Below are 18,718 nucleotides of genomic sequence, written 5' to 3' on the forward strand. Positions count from 1 at the left end.
AATGAAAGGGCCGACCTATATGCAAATGCATGTCTGAAGGACAAGCATAAAAGGTGACAGCTCCACAACAGATTTCCCAAATCTTTTTAAATCCAAGAGCACAATGGACAGACTCTTCACTTACATCCTGTTCCTGTTGAATTTGTCTGGGACTTTTAGTAAGAGTAAGTACATTTACATCAAAGATCAGAAGACTTGGAATGCCGCTCAGAATTACTGCCGGGAAAAGTACACAGACCTGGCCCCTGTTAGTAATGAACAGGACTTGAACAAACTTCAGAAGATGAGACCCTCAGGCGATGTCTGGGTAGGACTGCAAAGAATTTCAGGCACAAATAATTGGACCTGGTCAGGAGGTGGACCAATGGAGGTTCCTTGGGCAAAAAGCCAACCCGACAATGGCGAGTCAGATACCAATGGCTATATCGATGACAAAGGACTGAGTGATCGAAAAGAAGCTGACAGTATAGCCTTCTTCTGCTACAGTCCAAAAGTGGTGAATGAGAAAAAGACTTGGGAGGAAGCTCTGGAGTACTGCAGAAAGACCTACAGTGACCTCGCCAGTGTGGCATCAGTGACCGAGATGTTGCTGATACAGAGAGAACTGAAAAAGCAAAACACCACAGGTCCCTTCTGGATTGGATTGCATTTCTTCTTTAAAGACTGGCTGTGGGTGGACGGCCAGGAGCTGCGCTACGAATCTTGGGGTCCAGGGGTAAAACCAACATGTCCAGAAGTCCAGAGTGCAGAGTGTGCCGCCTTACAGGCAATGGAATGGTCGGCCAGTGACACAACCTCGGCTTCTTCTGGCACGTCTGTCATTGGAAGTGTTTCTCATTTTTTAGAAAATACTTTGTGGAGAGATGAGGCAACTCTTGCTGCAACTGTATATAATAGTGGAGGTGTCTGGGGGGCTCATAACTGTGAGAAAAAACTTAATTTTATTTGCTATTGAGCAAGTTTGCAAAATTAATTTGAATTACCCTTTAATAATTGTGGTTGCTATACTTTGGTTGTTCATTTCCATTTGCAATTTCTGTTTTGCTCCTTGATTCTTTTCTTTCTTTCTATGGTAAAGGGACACTTGATCAAATTAAAGAGTGCTGAATAGATTTGAAAACATCAAAACAATAAACACAGAACGCAAACTCCGGTATATAAAATGTCATAAGTAAATACAAACGAGATTAGAGTAATGTCTATATTTCAAAATTAATAAAAAGTCAGGCTGAAGATGGAGGAATTAAGTTTAGTACTATTATTTGCACTCAGGTCAGCTTTTTGTCCTTTCTTTCTTTTGATATAATGCTAATCTTTTGGTTTTGGTAGATTATCTTTTAAAATAATAAACTCTCATTTCACTCAGTTCCCAAAATGTTTTAATTGTTGTGCTTCATGATGAGTAAACAGATATTGAACTATGTTGTGACAGAATTTGGTTCTTTTACTGTAAATAGAAATAATCATGGTAAACAGATGGATGAGTAGGCTGCTTTTTCAGTTTTTCTTTTACTCTCACTACAATATCTGAAAGGCAAACCAGTGTAACTCTAGAAGAAGTAGGTGTCTTATAGTAAGTGCTCGGTTAGTGAATCAGTTAGGCCTATTAAATACACAGTGTGTGATTTTCTCAGGCAAAGGAAAGAATCACACTACAAATTATGGCAGATTTAAAAATAAAAACCCAGTTAAAATAAAATCCAAGTCAAATATCATCATTAAATTTCTTGCTTAGTTGGGGGAGGTCCCAGGAAACCAATTTCTCTTTCTGACATTTAGAACACATGACACAATTTCCTGTTTTGTTTTTTGTAGCATGCACTAAAAGAACATCTATTTTTATTAGATTTGAGTGATATGTTAAAATTTTCCATCCTTACACATGCTAGTATCGATTAATTCCTTATGTCTGTGATACCTGTAGGATTATAGTTCAAACTATACATCAAACTGTACATGAAACTGGTGTACATTCAAGCAGCATTTTTAATGTAGCACAGAACAAACACCATTGAGCAAACAGGTTGTTAATTTATTGCTAAACTGCATAAAAAATGATTTAGCAGTGACAGGTCACACAAGCTCGTATGTTTGACACTGGACACATTTTGAAGTTGGCCAACTGTGGAATGTGTTACTTGCAGTGGCTGTTCAATCACAGAATCTCTGTGAAGTTTGCAAAGCAACACACGTCATCTCTGGTGACAGCGTTTAATTATGCTAGACTTTTAAAAAGCAACAAAAAGCAACAGTGGTGCAGAGAGTCCAAATACCTATGTGTACAAAAGCTGCTTATCTCTGCACAAAAGCCACTAGATTTTTACAAGAGACCGCAGTTTGCTCAGAGTTTTGAGATCTTCGCTATTTCATTAAAAATGCTTTTTTGATATGTCCGTTTTGATGTCAATAGTTAGCAATGGATAGATAAAGGCTAAAGATATAATGGTACAATATATGGGCTACAAAAGGTCCAGCAAGGTTTGACGCTCTACCTTGTTGGACGCTGGCTGTGTCTGGGTCTGAGTCTGACACCTGCTGGACACTTTATATAACTACCTTTGTGTGCAACTGTGTGCCGTTGACCTGTTTCAACTTACTGAGAAATGGATCAGTATATTTTATTTACTTTCATTTTGCATAAAGATAAACCATAAAAATGAAAATGAAATTTACAAACAAAGGCAGTGAAGAAAAAAACTGTGTATACACAGGCTGGTCGATTTTACAAGACCACTGTTTGTGTAACATGCAATATAAATGCACCTCAAAGAACGTGCAGTTATATGCAGGGAAATGTGGACAATCATGTCTTTACCAATTATTAAGAAATGACTGTTGCTAATTTTGGTAATGACACTAAAATACATAGGGTCAAAGATAACTGCTTTTTGGGAAAAAATTATTGGAAGAAATTAGAAGATATCAGTTTGTTGCAATGTAAGCTTTACCACAGTGAAAATCTGTTCAAGCAAGATTCTCACTACAAAGCTGTCAATATAAGAAGTCACTTTCTGGATGTAACCTATGGATATGTAACCACCTAACTATCTAAATAAATAAATAAATAACCACATATCACGTGTTTTGTGAGTTTTTTGTTCTTACATGATTTTATTTATCTAGTTGTTTTCAAGATAAATATCACAAAGTGCTCCACAAAAAATGCTGAAAAACCAACAAAGACACATCTATGCATTTTTCTTCCACTTATTCTGTTCAGCACCACAGGAGGTGGCACGCGAAGGGTTAACCGATGGCACGAGCATAGCTGGACTGGCCCGGTGATTTTTCGTTTTTATGGGCTGACGGACGCTGGAACTTCAGGTAAGAAGTTATGACCTGCAGTCTGTCTGGGTCAGATATAAACCAAGTTTAGGTGGAGTTTATCGTTTATCGTTGTGCTGACTTTTTACAGTCAGTTACAATAACTCGTACTGCGTACTAGCTAGTATGATGGAGTTTCTATACAGCTGGGTGGGTGCTATGATGTTACTGATAGTGAACTTTATTTTATTTATAAGGTTAGTTAGTAGAGTTGCCAACCGTCCTGCAAAATACGGAATCGTCCCGTATTCGGAGAAAATATTACGCGTTTCGTATTGAGCTGAAAAGTTTGTCCCGGACTTCAGTTAGAATGAAAAAGACACAAAGCTGGATTTATTCTGTGTCTTTACGCTGCAGCTGTCTCTTCTTCTCTCATTCTCCCCCTTCCCTCTCCTGTTGCTACTTCAATCATGAAACTGATCAATGATCAGCTGATCGGCTTTTCTCTCTGGTTTATTTATCACCCACTTTGCGACAGAAAGAGGAAACCAGCGGATGTCGCGCTAAAAAACAGCAGCACGTTTAAGCTTTAGAATTGATTTCATATTAATTTCTCGTATCAGCTGATGTTTGCTGGAGTCACAGCTGTAAACCTGCTGGTCATGATGTCGGTTTGGATATGTGGTGAGAGGGAAACAAACCAGGAGATGTCCTTACTGAATCATCAGAGCTGAACAGGTGATGGAGAAACAGGTTTACCTTTTAGGTGACATGAATGAGTTGAAGGGAAGTTATGAACTGTTTCTGAGAGACAAATTACACCAGGATCCTTTTCTAAGTAGCTGACAGCTGGTAACTGTGCAGGGGCGGGTCTAGCAAAGTGTTGCCAGGAGGCAGGTGTCACACAGTGGAAATCTGTATTTATCTTGTACATTGGTTTTATTCTAATTTTTAGTGTCTATTTATGAGTGCATTTTTTATTTGCATGATTTTATTGTTTCTTTTGCATGTTTGTATGTTGATATTTATATTGCATGGTTTTAATCACTGTGGACTGGCTGCACATGGGACAAATTAGCTGATAGGGATCACCTGCTGAGGCATGGGTGTGTCCAGAGGTGGCCTATCAGCTGTGCAAAGACCTTTCAAAAGCAGGCTAGCTGAGCACTGGGAGGAGAGAGGCCCCAGATATGAGGAGGAATGTGTGGAGGCCATGTGAAAAGAGGGACCCGCTGCCTAATTGTGGGGGTGCGACGCCTAACCTGGAGACAGATCGGCCGATGTGACGTGGCGACCCAGCTCTGTGCCTAATTTTCCCCACACAACATTATTACTTCTTTCATTCATTGTTATTAAAATATTTAAAACTTGTTTTTTTTTATTATTATTGAGATTTCTACAGTTTAAATTTTCTCCTTTAATACGAACGTCTGGTTTTCATGTACAATGGAACCCCGACTTGTGAAATTAATTCGTTCCCGAGGGTCTTTTATAAGTCGAAAATTTTCGTAAGTCAAAGCACCCATTGTGCCTTTTGAGTGAACGATAGGCCATAGGCTAATTGTTAACTGCAACAACAATACATCGGTTCAAGTGGAACAGCGAAGTGCAAGTACGAAAGCCAAGGGGGTTGTCACATGATTCGGAAGGCATTGTGGGCATTGTAGGCATTCTGGGCTTTCGTTACGCGGGCATTTTGCAGTAACACAGGCAGAAATATTGGCGTTAACTCCCTTCGTAAGTTGAATTTTTCGTTAAATGGGGTATTCGTAAGTCGGGGTTCCACTGTATTAAAGAAATCTTTTTTTAAAAGAGTTGAAAAAGTTAAAAAAGTTGATTTTTAAGTTACAACAGGACCTTTCTTTAGGTTCCACATAACTGGCAATAAAGAATTTCAAATTATTGTAATTTAGCTGTAACTAGCTGTGTATGACCCTCAATTCACTTACAAAGACAGTAGGAGACAACACGTGTGAGTGGCAGCATTTGTGAGTAGGGTCTCCACTGTCGTTTACTGGGTGCAGCCGGGTTGGGAGAGGGTCGCCATGGCTATAAGCCAGGGCCCTCTTGGGACCATTGTTCTGGCCCCTATTTGTTATTTTACAGGGTGCCGACGCAAGGGGAGCTGTGGTGGCATCGCAGGACGGACTCGGGTGCAGAATGCAAGCTGGGCAGGGATGTGATGGGCCCAGTGGAAAGACAAGAGGATAGGAGGCTCCTCCTCATCTGCCGAAGACAAGGCTGGTGTGGACTCCACTCTAAAGAAGGAATTCCTGGACTGCTGGTGGACCCATAATGAACATGTGGCATACTAACATTAGAGGGAATTTAGTGAACGTAGAAGATTGTATTTAATATATAACCGTGATCCTTCCCAGGCCCTTGCAGTTGGTAGACAATAAAATCTATCCTGGTGTTCCTGGTGTCCAAGTCGTACTTATGTCTGTAAAGCAACTGGGGTCTCAATATCCTGTTTAAATGTCTCTCCGTAATGATGGTTCCTTGCATTGCCAGGCTTTTCGAAATGCATTTGTAGCTCATTCCCAGCGTAAAATAAAACTCAATCATACTGTCTGTCCATGGTGTATAGGTTTAGCCTACTCTTATGCTTATGTCTCTATGCAGCTGTCCAGGAATTGTGTCAATATGATGTGCGCACGTTATCTATTTCGTTGCCACAAATGCGTAATTCGTTGCCACGTTATACCCAATTCGTGGTCACAAATAAGTATTTCGTGGGCACGTTATACCCATTTCAAGGGCACGAAGTAGTATTTTGTGGCCACAATTTATAAATTTTTTGGACCATGTCATCAGAGGGGCTCCGTACATCTCTGTGCCTTGGTATCTGACTCGCTTACTCCCCCTTGTATTTAAAAGAATCGTCCTTTTTTTTCTTTTGCAGCATGACATTATGGCGCAACCGCTTTAGTGTCTGCGTGTTACACAGGAGGGCACTAACAGGGAAAGGGGGGCACAAAGAAATACTTTTCCTTCATATTCTTATTTAAAATGTCTCGCTTTTAATAAATAATTATCTGAATCTTACAACCAAAGTTTTATTTGATGTAAAATGTATAGAAATCATACATATACCAACAAGACGGTGTACATCACTATCACAACAGCGTTTGTTTTCATTCAAAGGCTTTATGGCTTTTCCTATAATACCTGGTGGGCTGGTCTCTAGTTAAAATGCCCCGGCTGATTTTTTTGTCACAGTCCAGCCCTGAGCACGACACGCAGTGAATTAATCTGAGAAGGTGCATTAAAAAATAAATGGCCGGGCCAGCGGTGCACATCGCAATTTAGCTCACATAGACACATTAGTTGTGCCACTTCTTAATGACTGTATCTTAGCTAACAACCCCAACTACCAGATTCAACTTGTAATTGGCTAAAAATAACTTCACCTACCGGGGAGGGGGACGCTGCTAGCTGGCAGGTTTTTCAAGCGATGCGAAAAAAGTATTACTTTAAACTATTATTACTCAAGTAAAAGTGAAAAGTAGTCTTAAAAAAAGTTACTCAAGTAAGAGTAAAAAAGTACTTGGTGAAAAGACTACTCAAGTAGTGAGTAACTGTTTGAAATGTCCGATTTACTTTTTAAATAAATGCTATCAGACAAACAAAAATAAATAAATATACAAATTTTAGTATTTTCAAAAGGAATATATGTAAAATCATCAACAAAATAAGGCACAACAATTCTAATTTCCAGATTTCATTTTTCCTCAACATAAAGCTTTTTTTTACCAATGCCTACAGTAAATAATATAAATATATAAACAGTGCAAACAATTTCCAGTGACAAGATATGCTGTAAACTTTATATTCATTTTTGTTCCAAATGGCAGCAGTCTCAGAGAAAACATTAGAACAAGGCATCTTCAACATGTGTTCATACAAGGCAGCTCAGTTTACCATAAAATTGTATGGGTGTGCATTTATTTCTGCATATTTAGCAAAAATGTGCCATTTCTTTACTCAGTGAAGGGATGGTTAAGCTTCAGCAGCAGTTTGCTCTCAAGGTTCTTTCTGTGAAGCTCTAACTGTTCAGCAGTGAACAGGAGTCCTGCATGACTGAGAAGTCCTTCACAAGCTCCAGATGCAGGAAGAGCTGTATTGATTTTGATGGACAGCTTCTTGATGTGAGGAAAGCCATGCAATAGATCCATACCTCCAGTGAATGGTCATGAAAGGTACCTCTCCAGCCCTGCTTCTGGCTTTCCTGACCCCATGGATCCATCATCTTCGTTGGTTAGGCCGCTGTTTGTGCTGGCCTCATCCAGCTCTGAGTCTAGGTGATGTCTGATGAAGTTGAGACCTGTGGAAAGATGTATGGTTTTCAAAAGAATTAGGTCTGGTCATTATAGTGCTGTATACACTGCCAAGCTGTGGATGTTTGGCAAGAAGATTTGATCATATTGTTGATGTTTTTTACTAACTCTTGTAGAAAAACAAAATCTTGTCATTCATATCCCGCACAAACAGTTTGCAATGAATTCCAGATTAAGTTTAAAATAAGAACGCGTGCAAGGCTAAGCAGTGCTAGCCAATGTTTGGCTGTTACTCTGGGAAAAGACGAGAAAGACAGTGATGGAAGCCGTGACTGGAGCTGCGATGTAGCCTATATAATATTTATATTGTACGAACGTGATAATTATGTATATTGTAATAACGTGATATTATATTGTTCAAACGTGAAAGGTGTATTGTTAGAACAATATATTTGTCATGCTATATCACGTTATAACGTGATATAGCTCAGGTTACACGAGCTGAGTTTTTTTCACGCTGAAAAGTAGGTTTGTTTTGGCTCTCACTGAAGACACCGACACTGAAGACATGGCTGTTCTTTTGTACTGCTTTTAAGCTAAGCATTCTTTGTATATGAGGCCAAGGGTGTTCATCCTCTTCAATTTTTCATGTCCGCCACTTTGAAACGCTTGGGCCGCTCTGCCCGCCACAGTTTCAGACTGGTCATGTGACTGCATGGCCACATCTGATTGGTAAAAAAGTTACCGGAAACTCTACTGGCGGCATGTTATCTAATGTGTTAAACTAATTATTTTTTAAAAGTAAAGCGTCGAATTTTGCAAATGTAAAAGTACCATTTCTTCTTCACAGATGTATTCAAGTAAAAGTAAAAAGTATCGTGCAAAAAAGCTACTTTAAAAGTACATTTTTTTCAAAAACTTACTCAAGTAAATATAACGGATTAAATGTAACTAGTTACTACCCACCTCTGCATACAAGTTTAACTGTCTTCAGAACATTGCAGAGGCCTTATTGACAGTATTTGGCTCTACATATCTGTGTGAGCAGATTTTCTCTCACACGGAGAGTGTCCTCAGGTCTGAATGCTGGACACTCGGAGACCTGTGTCTCTGAGTGGGAGACCAGAGTTCACATCAACATACATATCTCTGTATTAACAAACATGCCATATTGGCCCAGTTTATTTTTCTTATCATTGTTGTGTGGAGACCATAAATAGCATTTGCATTTTTTTTTTTTTTTTTTTTTTTGCTATTATGGAGTTCTTGATATGGATAAAAAGTGTCCTTTTTTGTTTCAAAATAGCTGATAAATATTCGCTGATAGCTGGCTACATCTGCGAACAAATATAATCCTATAAAGTTGTTCTATATAGTGTGTAACTGTTGATATAGAGCGGTATTACGTTTATTGCTAATGCAATCATATGGCACATTGACTTCTGACAAAATTTTGGATGGCACTCATCATCAGAAAGGTTGGCGACCCCTGCTGTACATTGTGGAAGGACAGATGCAGTGCCATGGCACACGCTGTCATCTGTCCTTTGGTGAGATGATGTAGCCAGTAAGGCATCAGAGTTTCACAATGCAGGTGCTAAAATCCCCAGGAAAATTAGAGATTATTAAGATTTCCAGCAAATTGGTAACAATGATGGGTGATTCATACTAGCAATAATAGGTCAATAAAATCAAAAGAAAAAGTAAATCAAATAAATTCAGTAAAACAAAAATAACTCACACGGACCACCCGGGGTTCCTGAAGATGCTATTTGTCAATAGTCTAGCTTATGTCGTGTTCAAATTTTTTCACAAGGAAGTAGGGAGAAATGTCTGTTGTTTAAAAGATTTTATTTACTTTAATTTCAAGTGTGATGTGTAAGCATGCTGAAAAACCCTGTGCGCTCTACGTCTACCCTTCAGTTTTTAAAATCCAGACATAGCACCGGACAAAGCTTTTTACCCTCAAACACGGAGGACCAACACGTTTATGAGCACATTTGCATTGTGCATAAAAAAATAATAAAAGAGCTTTATTTAATAATTTTGTAATCTGTTTAATAATTTTCAACCCTAACACCTAACATGGCCTGACCTGTATTGTGTGGAGGCAGATTGATTTTACTGATATAGACAGGGAGATTGTAATTAGCGGCTGAAAACTGAAGGCTAAACCCATACCCCCTGACCCTTGAAGAACATGGGTCTTGTTTTGTTTTGTTTTTTTTAATTCATTGGGCAAATTTGATGGTAGTTTGCAAACATCAGATATCCTCAGCTTCCTTTAGTTTGTCTGTTCTCGGATTATATTTAGATTGTTTTAAAAATCTTGCAGGCTATCATTAAGTATATGAGCCTTGACCTATTTTCTTAAATACTTTCAGTGCACAGCATCACTACATGATGGCATACTGTAGCTGACTGAGCAGAAAGTGTCTTTGATGTTGGTCTCTGCTACACTCTAGTGCTCACCATTGTACATTTTGTTTTTGAGTTTTGTCTGTTGCTTTAGTGGAAAAGTGATTCAGTGAACCAGAGATGATGTGTTTATGCCAAATCAAAAAACAAATTCCTACTATTGATGGAAAATACCCCTCTGTGAATCACCACCTTGTCACTGTGGAGGTGGTTGTGCGTTCCTTTGATCCTAGTAACAAAGGTCATGTTGTTGAGGGAAGCTTGCCCTTGGTAGGGTCTCCCAAGCTAAATATACTACATAAATAAATAAATAAAAGACATCAAGGATTCCTTTACGTAGCCTGGGCCAGGTTTGAGGGTGTTTGGTATTTGGGCCTTAGCCCAATTAATTAATTAATTATATTAATCTAAAACTAATTGCATTAATGTATTCATTAGTTTTGCATTAATGTCACTAAAAAGACGGTGTAAGGATTAGCCTAAACACAAGCATAATCAAAATTTTATTAATAATTTAATATTGTCTTCACAGATCATTTGTGCTTATTCTAGCAAAAAGACGGTTTTAGTATACCCTTAAATGGGAGTTGCACTCTGAGTGAAATTCATATTGAATTTGAGTTATTACTGAGGCCCACTTGCAATACCATTATTGGGCCAGGGGGCCCTGGCCCACAGTTTGGGAATTTTTTTTATTGTTTGTTTGTTACCCGTCAACAGTTTACTAATATGCTAGCAATGCCTCCAGAGTGTTTGTGATCATTTGTAATTCTTTCAGGTAACACAGAGTTATATAACATATATATTATATATTATGTATTATATATTTCTCAATAAGAGTTTTTTAAGAGTTTGCAGTTATTGGGTTTTATGTGGGCCTGCCAGGTACATTCAAAGACTTTTTCAGGCCATTTTCTGTGTGTAGACTTGTTCATTCCGTAACTGCATTTCAACGTCAGGTGTTTGCGTTGTGGCCTTTCCTGTTTGTCAGGAAAACATCGCTTCAGAATGACTCCCATGTTGTCAGGTACTAATTCACATGTCATGGGCACAGGCAATGTCCCTCATGCTTGGAGACTGCTCACTTCAGGGATGATGTAGGTAATCTTGTGATTTGCTCCCCTGACAGGGAACATTAGAAGTACTCACAACAATCATCATTATCAAATATAAAGGAGGTATGTGACACTGATAAATGCTCTAACCGTTTGAGGCAGTGGAGGGTAACAGTTCGAACATGAAGCTTTTAGATTCTGACTGACATTCAGAATTTGTCTTGGAAGGGATAGATTTAAGGCTTGTTAGCCCAGAATGTGTACGTCTATTTGGGGTTATGTTGGAGATTTGTTTTCTTTGATTTGCTTTCTGAGGCCAAAGCTCTCAATTCCAGGAGCTGTCATTTGGCCTGTCACTTGCAGTGAGAGTCTGTCTTTACTCATGTATCTGGCATAAAGCATAAATACGTTAATATTTAACATGTTTGTGTGGTGGTCCAATGTCCAAAAAACCCTCCAAAATCAAAAATACTGCTGAATCACAGTCTCGTATGTCTACCCCTGGATATCTTCCAAACCTTTCTTTATATTTAATCATGAACATGCCTAAAGAGATAAAAGGTAGAGATAATCTAAAGAAGATGATGTGTGTGTGTGTGTGTGTGTGTGTGTGTGTGTGTGTGTGTGTGTGTGTGTGTGTGTGTGTGTGTGTGTGTATGTATACATTTTTTTTCAGGTGATTTCCATTGTAAGACGATAAGACAGTAGGAACAATGAATATGATTTGGCTGTCTGACGTAAAGCAAAGCATCTCTTATGTTTTGCCTTAGGCAAATTAAAAAAATTTGCTTGCTGCTCTCTTCCAACCCTGGGCTTTACATCTGTCTATGTTTGTGTATGTTTTCAAAGTGTTTGTGAATCTTGGACCCCCTATAGGGCACCAGTTATCAAAATTTCTGCCTTCTGATGAGAGGGGGTAAATGTGGTATTAAGTCTAATTCTGATTTAAAGTAAAAAACTTGGCTTGGTTGAAGAAAGTATAACATATGTTATGGATACAAGCCAGACATCCGCAGATATTTGTAAAAGCTACACACACACTATGAGTGTGGCTGAATGGTTGCAAAGAGAAGGTGATCTGGTCTAAAGACGCAGAACTACCAGACAGCAGAATAACAGATATACCAGACAGAAGTAACCACGATAAAGATGGAAGGTCAGCCACAGCCAGATACCTCCAGAGGGGTGCTGAGAAGCCAGTTCTATGGTACGAATAAGATACAATGCCCTACCAGTCATCAGATACCGAGCTGGAACAATAGGCTCCACTCAAAGTCCAGCACCCTGAGGATTTGTAAGCAATGAAAAGAGAGAGGCAGAGGATTAGTACATTTCAATGGAGGATGAAAGAGAGAGCACCTGTAAATGCATCAGGAAGATGGCAGTCTGAGATGAGCTGCTCGAAGGATACATCAGGGAGTTGAAGATGGTGGTATGGAACAGTACCATTTGTTGGTAGCTTTTGAGCACTTCATTCTGTCTGTAAAGAAGTTTTGAATGAATTCTGATAAAACTATGTAACTTAAAAAATTACAAAATGTGTTCTGGTGATACAAGCAGTATCACCAGAACACAGAGCAAGTATACAACAATGAAACACTGGAGGATTTCCAACATGCGTCTCCCAAAATAATAATAAGAAATAAGAAATATGAAGACTTATAGAATGAATGCTGTAAGGAGAAAAAACTGGGAAAGAAAATCCCTTTCACACTAAATGTAAAAATAAAAATTTCTTCAGTTTTCCTTTCAATTTGTTGACCTCTTGTGTTTTTCAAAATACAATGATTTAGTAATATCTTGAAGCAGGTGCTACTATAAAAGATGACTTCCTGATATCTGCAATTTGCTTGTCTAATGTGAAGCCAGTGTCATGTCAAGTTTTCCCTTATACAAACTGAAAATTTGATTTACTTGTCCCAACAACCTTGGGTTGTTTTTGTTTTTATTAGCTTGTGGTTTTAAAGAGTTTTTCAAACTTCTTATTAAAAAGACCTCATTGTAAACCTCATATGTATGAGTATGAATTATTATTGAATAAATAAATGGAATGCCTAATGGCAACTAATTCAAACTCTAACTTAAGTTAACTAAGATTTCATCTTGATGTATTTACCAGGAAAGTACTAATTTGTTTTTTTCTTGGGTATCAAGTACAAATTTCACTGACATGCAAAAAAAATTCAAACTTTTATTTAAATGTGTTGTTTTTCTAGAATTTGGTTGATATTCTGTCTTTCCCCTATTACAAGGAAACAGACCATAAAGATAAAATAATTCAACAGGAAGATAAAAACCAAACAAAATTGTGTAGGTTTACATTTTTTTAAGGCAATGAAAACGTCAGAAATATAAACAAAACAACACAAAAAAGGTTTTTAGTCTTTTTAAATGTATGTGCATATGTAATTGATCTTAAGTCAACAGCCAGCTGTGGGAAGACTAAACTTGATACTGTCTAAGTGGGCTCTGATTGACCCTAGTGGTTAATTGTAGAGGCTGATGTTGTTGACTGATCCTGAGCTGTTGTAGCCATGGATAAAACAAATTAGTGGGTCAAAAATGAGCAGCCATTCCCTTCCTAAATTTCTATATTTATTTTTAAACTTACCTATTTTTTTGAATAAGCAATTTTTTAAAGTGATCGACTCAGTAGTATTACCATTTGTTTGGGGCTTTAAAACTCACAGGATATAAAAAGTTCATCTATGTAAGTCTAAACCTAAGGGTGAATTTGCTTTGCTATTGTTTCAGTTTTATTATTGGGCTGTCTGGAAGTCGGATATTGTACCTCAATTCAAAATGTGGCTAACAGAACTGACTGCTCTACTGCATATGGAGAGAATTAGGTACACATTAGCGGACAAACTTAGTAATTTCTTTGATGTGTGGCAGCCATTTTTAGACCATGTATTAAAACAAAGTCCTGTTTGATCGACTACCCCCTTAGCGTTTTATTTCTGTTTATTGCCAGTGTTGAAGTAGTATTTTTGTCTTTGCAGTGTAATCTTTTGTCTTATTTGTGTGTTTTAGCCCTTGCTGTTGTGTTGTCTGTTGTTTTTTTGTCTTTTTTTGTGTCTCTTTTTTTCCTTATATCAAAAAATCTCAATAAACATACTTAAAAAAAAAAAAAGAGCAGCCCTGATAAGGCGAGTTTATCATTTGCAAACCAAAATAACCCACTATACCTACAGGTTTTACGTATGTGTTTCTCCATGGAAACAGCATGCCAGTGAGAGGCAGACGAGTGATACTCCATTTATTTTTGCTGTAAGAGCAAACTTTCTATTAGACATCACTGGGGACTGCAGGTGGATAAATGCCTGTTATTGCTGGAATCATGACTACATGGCAAACTGTCATCAGGCCAGGTTTGCTGATCTGACAGTTCAAGTGGAGAAAAGGGCTGTATCCCAATTCAGGGTCTGCAGTCTTAAAGTACGCAGCCTTAACGGTCCACAAGGGCCGCGTACTCAAAGGCCGCTAAGGCCGGAAGAGCGAGGCTTGCGAAATGGGACGGTCTAGCCTCCATCGTGCTGCCCAGGTTGCCTAGCAATCATGATACTAACAGCTGGAAAGGTTTCATACAGCTTTGTTTGACAGAAATGAAGGAGAAAATCTTTTGTTCATTTGTTTGTTTGTTTCTACATGAGCTTTGATCATTCTCTGTAGGATTAAGCTCAGCTATTGAACGGCGTATATTTTAAAGTAAAGGCTTTAAAACCAAGTTAGTACAAACGTCACTAATGTCACGTAACTTTGCCGACATGTGGCCAACAGTAATGTTTTAATGTTCTTCGTTATTAAACATTTGCAAGTGACATAATATTCAGTACTTAAAGTTTGCTCTTCAGGCGGCCCTCATCCGCCGTTTTTTTTTTCCGGCAAAATTATCCACACCCACCGCCGCGCTATGAATTCTGGGATATGTGGGGTCGTTGTCCTGCTGCAGAATACATTTGGGGCCAATAAAAAATCATTTATATTTCTGAAAGCATTATTTGTTTACACCATTTTTTCATACCTGCCTAAAACTTTTGCACAGTACTGTACTTCCTAAACTTTATCATTTTAAAGTTTATGATGTTTCATGGAACACAGTTTGTTCCCTTAGTGTCTGTTTTGTTTGTTTTTAGCATAAAGTTCTTCTTTTTAACTAAATAACCAGATCATGTGCAAATCCTAAATCATTTGTTTCTTTTTAATTTGCATTTATGGTGATTTAAAGAAAAGTTTGAAGTCAAATGCCAATCTGCTAAGAAGATTAATTTACAAAATGCAACCATCTTTTTAAAAAAAAAAAAACATATTACTCAAAGGAGGCCACAATATCTGTGAGAAATAAATGTTACACTTTAGAATTCTAAATTGGTACCAGTTAAGTTTTTAGTTATTAATAATTTGATTCATCTGCTGCTTGGAAAAGTACAAGATGTAAAGTAGTTTTGTGTTCCTGCTACTGAATAGGTAGCAGGAACTACAGGCGCCGAGAATCAAAGGGCTGTCCTGGCTTTTTGACAGGCAAAGCTCACATCTTCAGCATATATCTTCCAAAACCTCTGTGGATCCTCATTGCTCTGCAGAACCCTTCAAAACGAGACAACAATGGATCAGATCTTCACCTGCATCCTATTCCTGATGGGATTGTTTGGAACTTTTACAAAGTACATTCACGTTAATGACAAAATGAATTGGCCTCAAGCTCAGACTTACTGTCGGCAGCACTACACAGACCTGGCCCCTGTCAGTAACGACAAGGATGCCAACAAACTTCAGCAGCTCTCCAGCAATGTCAATCACTATATCTGGATAGGACTCGTGAGAAATTGCTCAAACACAATGCAATGGCTGTGGTCAGGAGGTGGAGCAGTATCCAGATTTTCCTGGAAACCAGGTGAACCTAACGACTTTAACGATAATGAAGACTATGGCTGTATGTGGAAAAGCAAGTGGTACGATGGAGGCCTATGGTATAAAATAACCTTCTTCTGCTACAGTGCAGCAGTGGTGACTGAGAAAAAGACTTGGGAGGAAGCTCTGGAGTACTGCAGGGAGAACCACGATGACCTGGCCAGTGTGGCATCTGAGACTGAGATGCTGCTGATCCAGAAAGAGTTGAACAAACATAACACCACTGATCACGTCTGGATTGGCTTGCGTTTCCTGGCTCGGGACTGGCTGTGGGTCGATGGGCAGGAGATGGACTATGAGGCCTGGGGTGAAGAAGGAAAACCATCATGTCCACATGCTAAGATTAAGTGTGGAGCCTTGAAGGTGACAGAAGGGAGTAAGGCTGTTTGGGACGCTCATGACTGTGAGGAGAGACTACATTTTATTTGCTACTGAGCTAGTTTACTGTGCAAAGTTCATTTGAAATACACTCTGACTACTGTGGTTAGTGCTGTTTGATTATCTCTCTCGTTTGTTTATTTGTATTTTACATCTTGAATCTTGTAATTGTCTCATTTATCTCTTGTGTATCTTGTGTATTTCAGTTGCAATTACTTTAAGCAAACTATGTTGTAATATTTTGTTGTGTAAACAAAATACATTTAGAAACAATGTGGATGTTAATTCAAAATAAATAAAAACTAATAATAAAAGTAGTTCAAAATAATTTCTTGATTTTGTTCATAATTTTATTTATTTATTCTAGTTTTTCTTGCACACATTTAAAAGAAAAATACAAACATTTATATTCAAACCAAAAGTCTTGTTTCCCTTTTTATAGTGATTGAAGATATATGCAGTATGACAATTCACCCATCAAGAAAAACAGGATCAGAGATGGCATAGGCAGAAACTAATGAAACTTAGCTGAAACCTGAATCCATAGGGAGACAGAGAAAGAGAGACACAGACAAGCCAGCACAAAGCAGGAGAAAACACAAGACTTATATACTCACAGGAGCAAAGGAGACAAGGAAGCAAAATACATTAACATGAGACACAGACCTTCAAAGTAAAACAGCAAGTACACAGACACAGAGTGGAGGGAGAAAGAGGAGATGGAGGAGCACATGACGGGATGAGGAAAACACAGAACACAAGGAGTGGGAACATGGCACCAGAACTAACATCACAACATGAACACAGACACACAGAGGGAGACACAGAGGGCAAATATATGAGGGAAACCTATTAAATATTCAGCGAACTAAACAGAGAATACAGGAAACCTAAACTAGAACACTAAACACTGTAGGATGAACTATAACTAACAAAGTGAACTTTGAACATAAATCCACAACACAAAATCACAAAGACACAAGAAAACTCAAAACACTGGGTCGAGAGAGCCAGGATCCCGAGAAGAACACTGTTTTCACATGGAAAACATCAAAGGACAAAACAAGAGGAGACGAATGTAATAGGAAAGGATCTAAAAACTTTAAGTCATCTGCAACTAAACTGGAGTCACAAAGAATAAAATATTGACCAAAACAGGGATCAGAAATTCTCACAAAACATTAAAAGAAACTAAACATAAACCACTTCTCAAAACACACACAAAAAAACACAAACCCACAAAACTCAAAACAAAGAGTTAAAGACCAAGGGACCAGGACCAGCTTCTACATATACCGCACACAGATATTACAGCATAAGTACATGTTTTAAACATGAACATTGCCCGAATAGTAGGGAAATTTGTGTTTGGTTGATTATTTCTTTATGGTAACATTGTTTCTTGCAGTAAATCTTATACTATCGGAAAGCCTGCTTAGTTCCCCTTAAACCACTTTTGAAAGGAAAATGCATTTGTGGGTTGCACTCATGAACAAACCTGCCAATTCTTCTCTGCCAGTGCCAAACAGCTTATTCTGCTGTTGACTCTTGTTTTGAGCTTCTGGTACTCCAGGCGCTAACAATCAGATACTTGACTGGTGCCTACTTTGCAGCAACTGTGAGCATTGATCCTGCTGCAGTGGTCAGTTGGTTTCTTCTCTAATTATGCCATGTTTGACTGATTAGGATAGGACCTATGCCATAGGGTGACTTCAAGCATATGTTCCATAAAAACAAATGCAACATTATTTGTAGTGAGCCCTGGTGCCATCTCCAAATTTGCATCATCCAAAGAGAGATTGTTTATCAGAGATTACCTCTGGAATTGGTGAGCTAGCAGGTGGATTTCCCTGCCTTCATTCCTAAACTCAACTTCACTGAACACTTGTTCAGTCCAGTCTTGCTTCTTTCATTATCATGTGTATATAACAGATCTACTGTTATCTTATTACAGCAGCTGGCTTCCTTGATCGCCTGCACATGATTATTTTTTTAACTGTTTCATGCTCTTAATTTATATCCAGAGACAGGAGTTATCGTTACTGTACTGAGATACCATTTAGTATTTAGTTATTCATTGTAACCTAATCACTTTGTATGCCCCTACTGACAAGAGCCCCACATAATTTTGTATTATGACCAACATTTGGCAAATCAAATGAAGACTAATGATTTTCCAGAATTTTAATCCTGCAACCCAGATAAAGATAGGAGGACGGCAGTTGTTGTAAATCCATTCAATTTTTTACTTTAACCAGACTCTAGACTTTGTTGAACATTATGTAATATGAAGACAACTTGTAGTATTTAAGAGTAGTAGTGGGGTAAAGGTTATTGAATAGGATTGGAATAAAATGACAAAATTGTGAAGGATTAAAACATTCCAAGAGCTCAACTTACTTAATCTAAACA

The 18,718-nt window shown here is 38.2% G+C and overlaps 1 protein-coding gene across 2 annotated transcripts in view; it reads right to left on the reverse strand.

Annotated features, from left to right (window-relative positions):
* Nucleotides 1-6,393: 6,393 nt before the first annotated feature.
* The window catches only part of LOC112429706 (uncharacterized), a 28,873-nt gene continuing 16,548 nt past the window's right edge, over nt 6,394-18,718 (reverse strand). For both annotated transcript variants that reach the window (XM_076880014.1, XM_076880015.1), the window contains exon 7: nt 6,394-7,591. In XM_076880014.1, the coding sequence (XP_076736129.1) occupies nt 7,549-7,591 (43 nt within the window). In that variant the 3' untranslated portion in view covers nt 6,394-7,548. The remainder of the gene's footprint in view (nt 7,592-18,718) is intronic.

The sequence above is a fragment of the Maylandia zebra genome, linkage group LG23 (assembly GCF_041146795.1).
Source record: "Maylandia zebra isolate NMK-2024a linkage group LG23, Mzebra_GT3a, whole genome shotgun sequence".
Classification (NCBI taxonomy): Eukaryota; Metazoa; Chordata; class Actinopteri; order Cichliformes; family Cichlidae; genus Maylandia; species Maylandia zebra.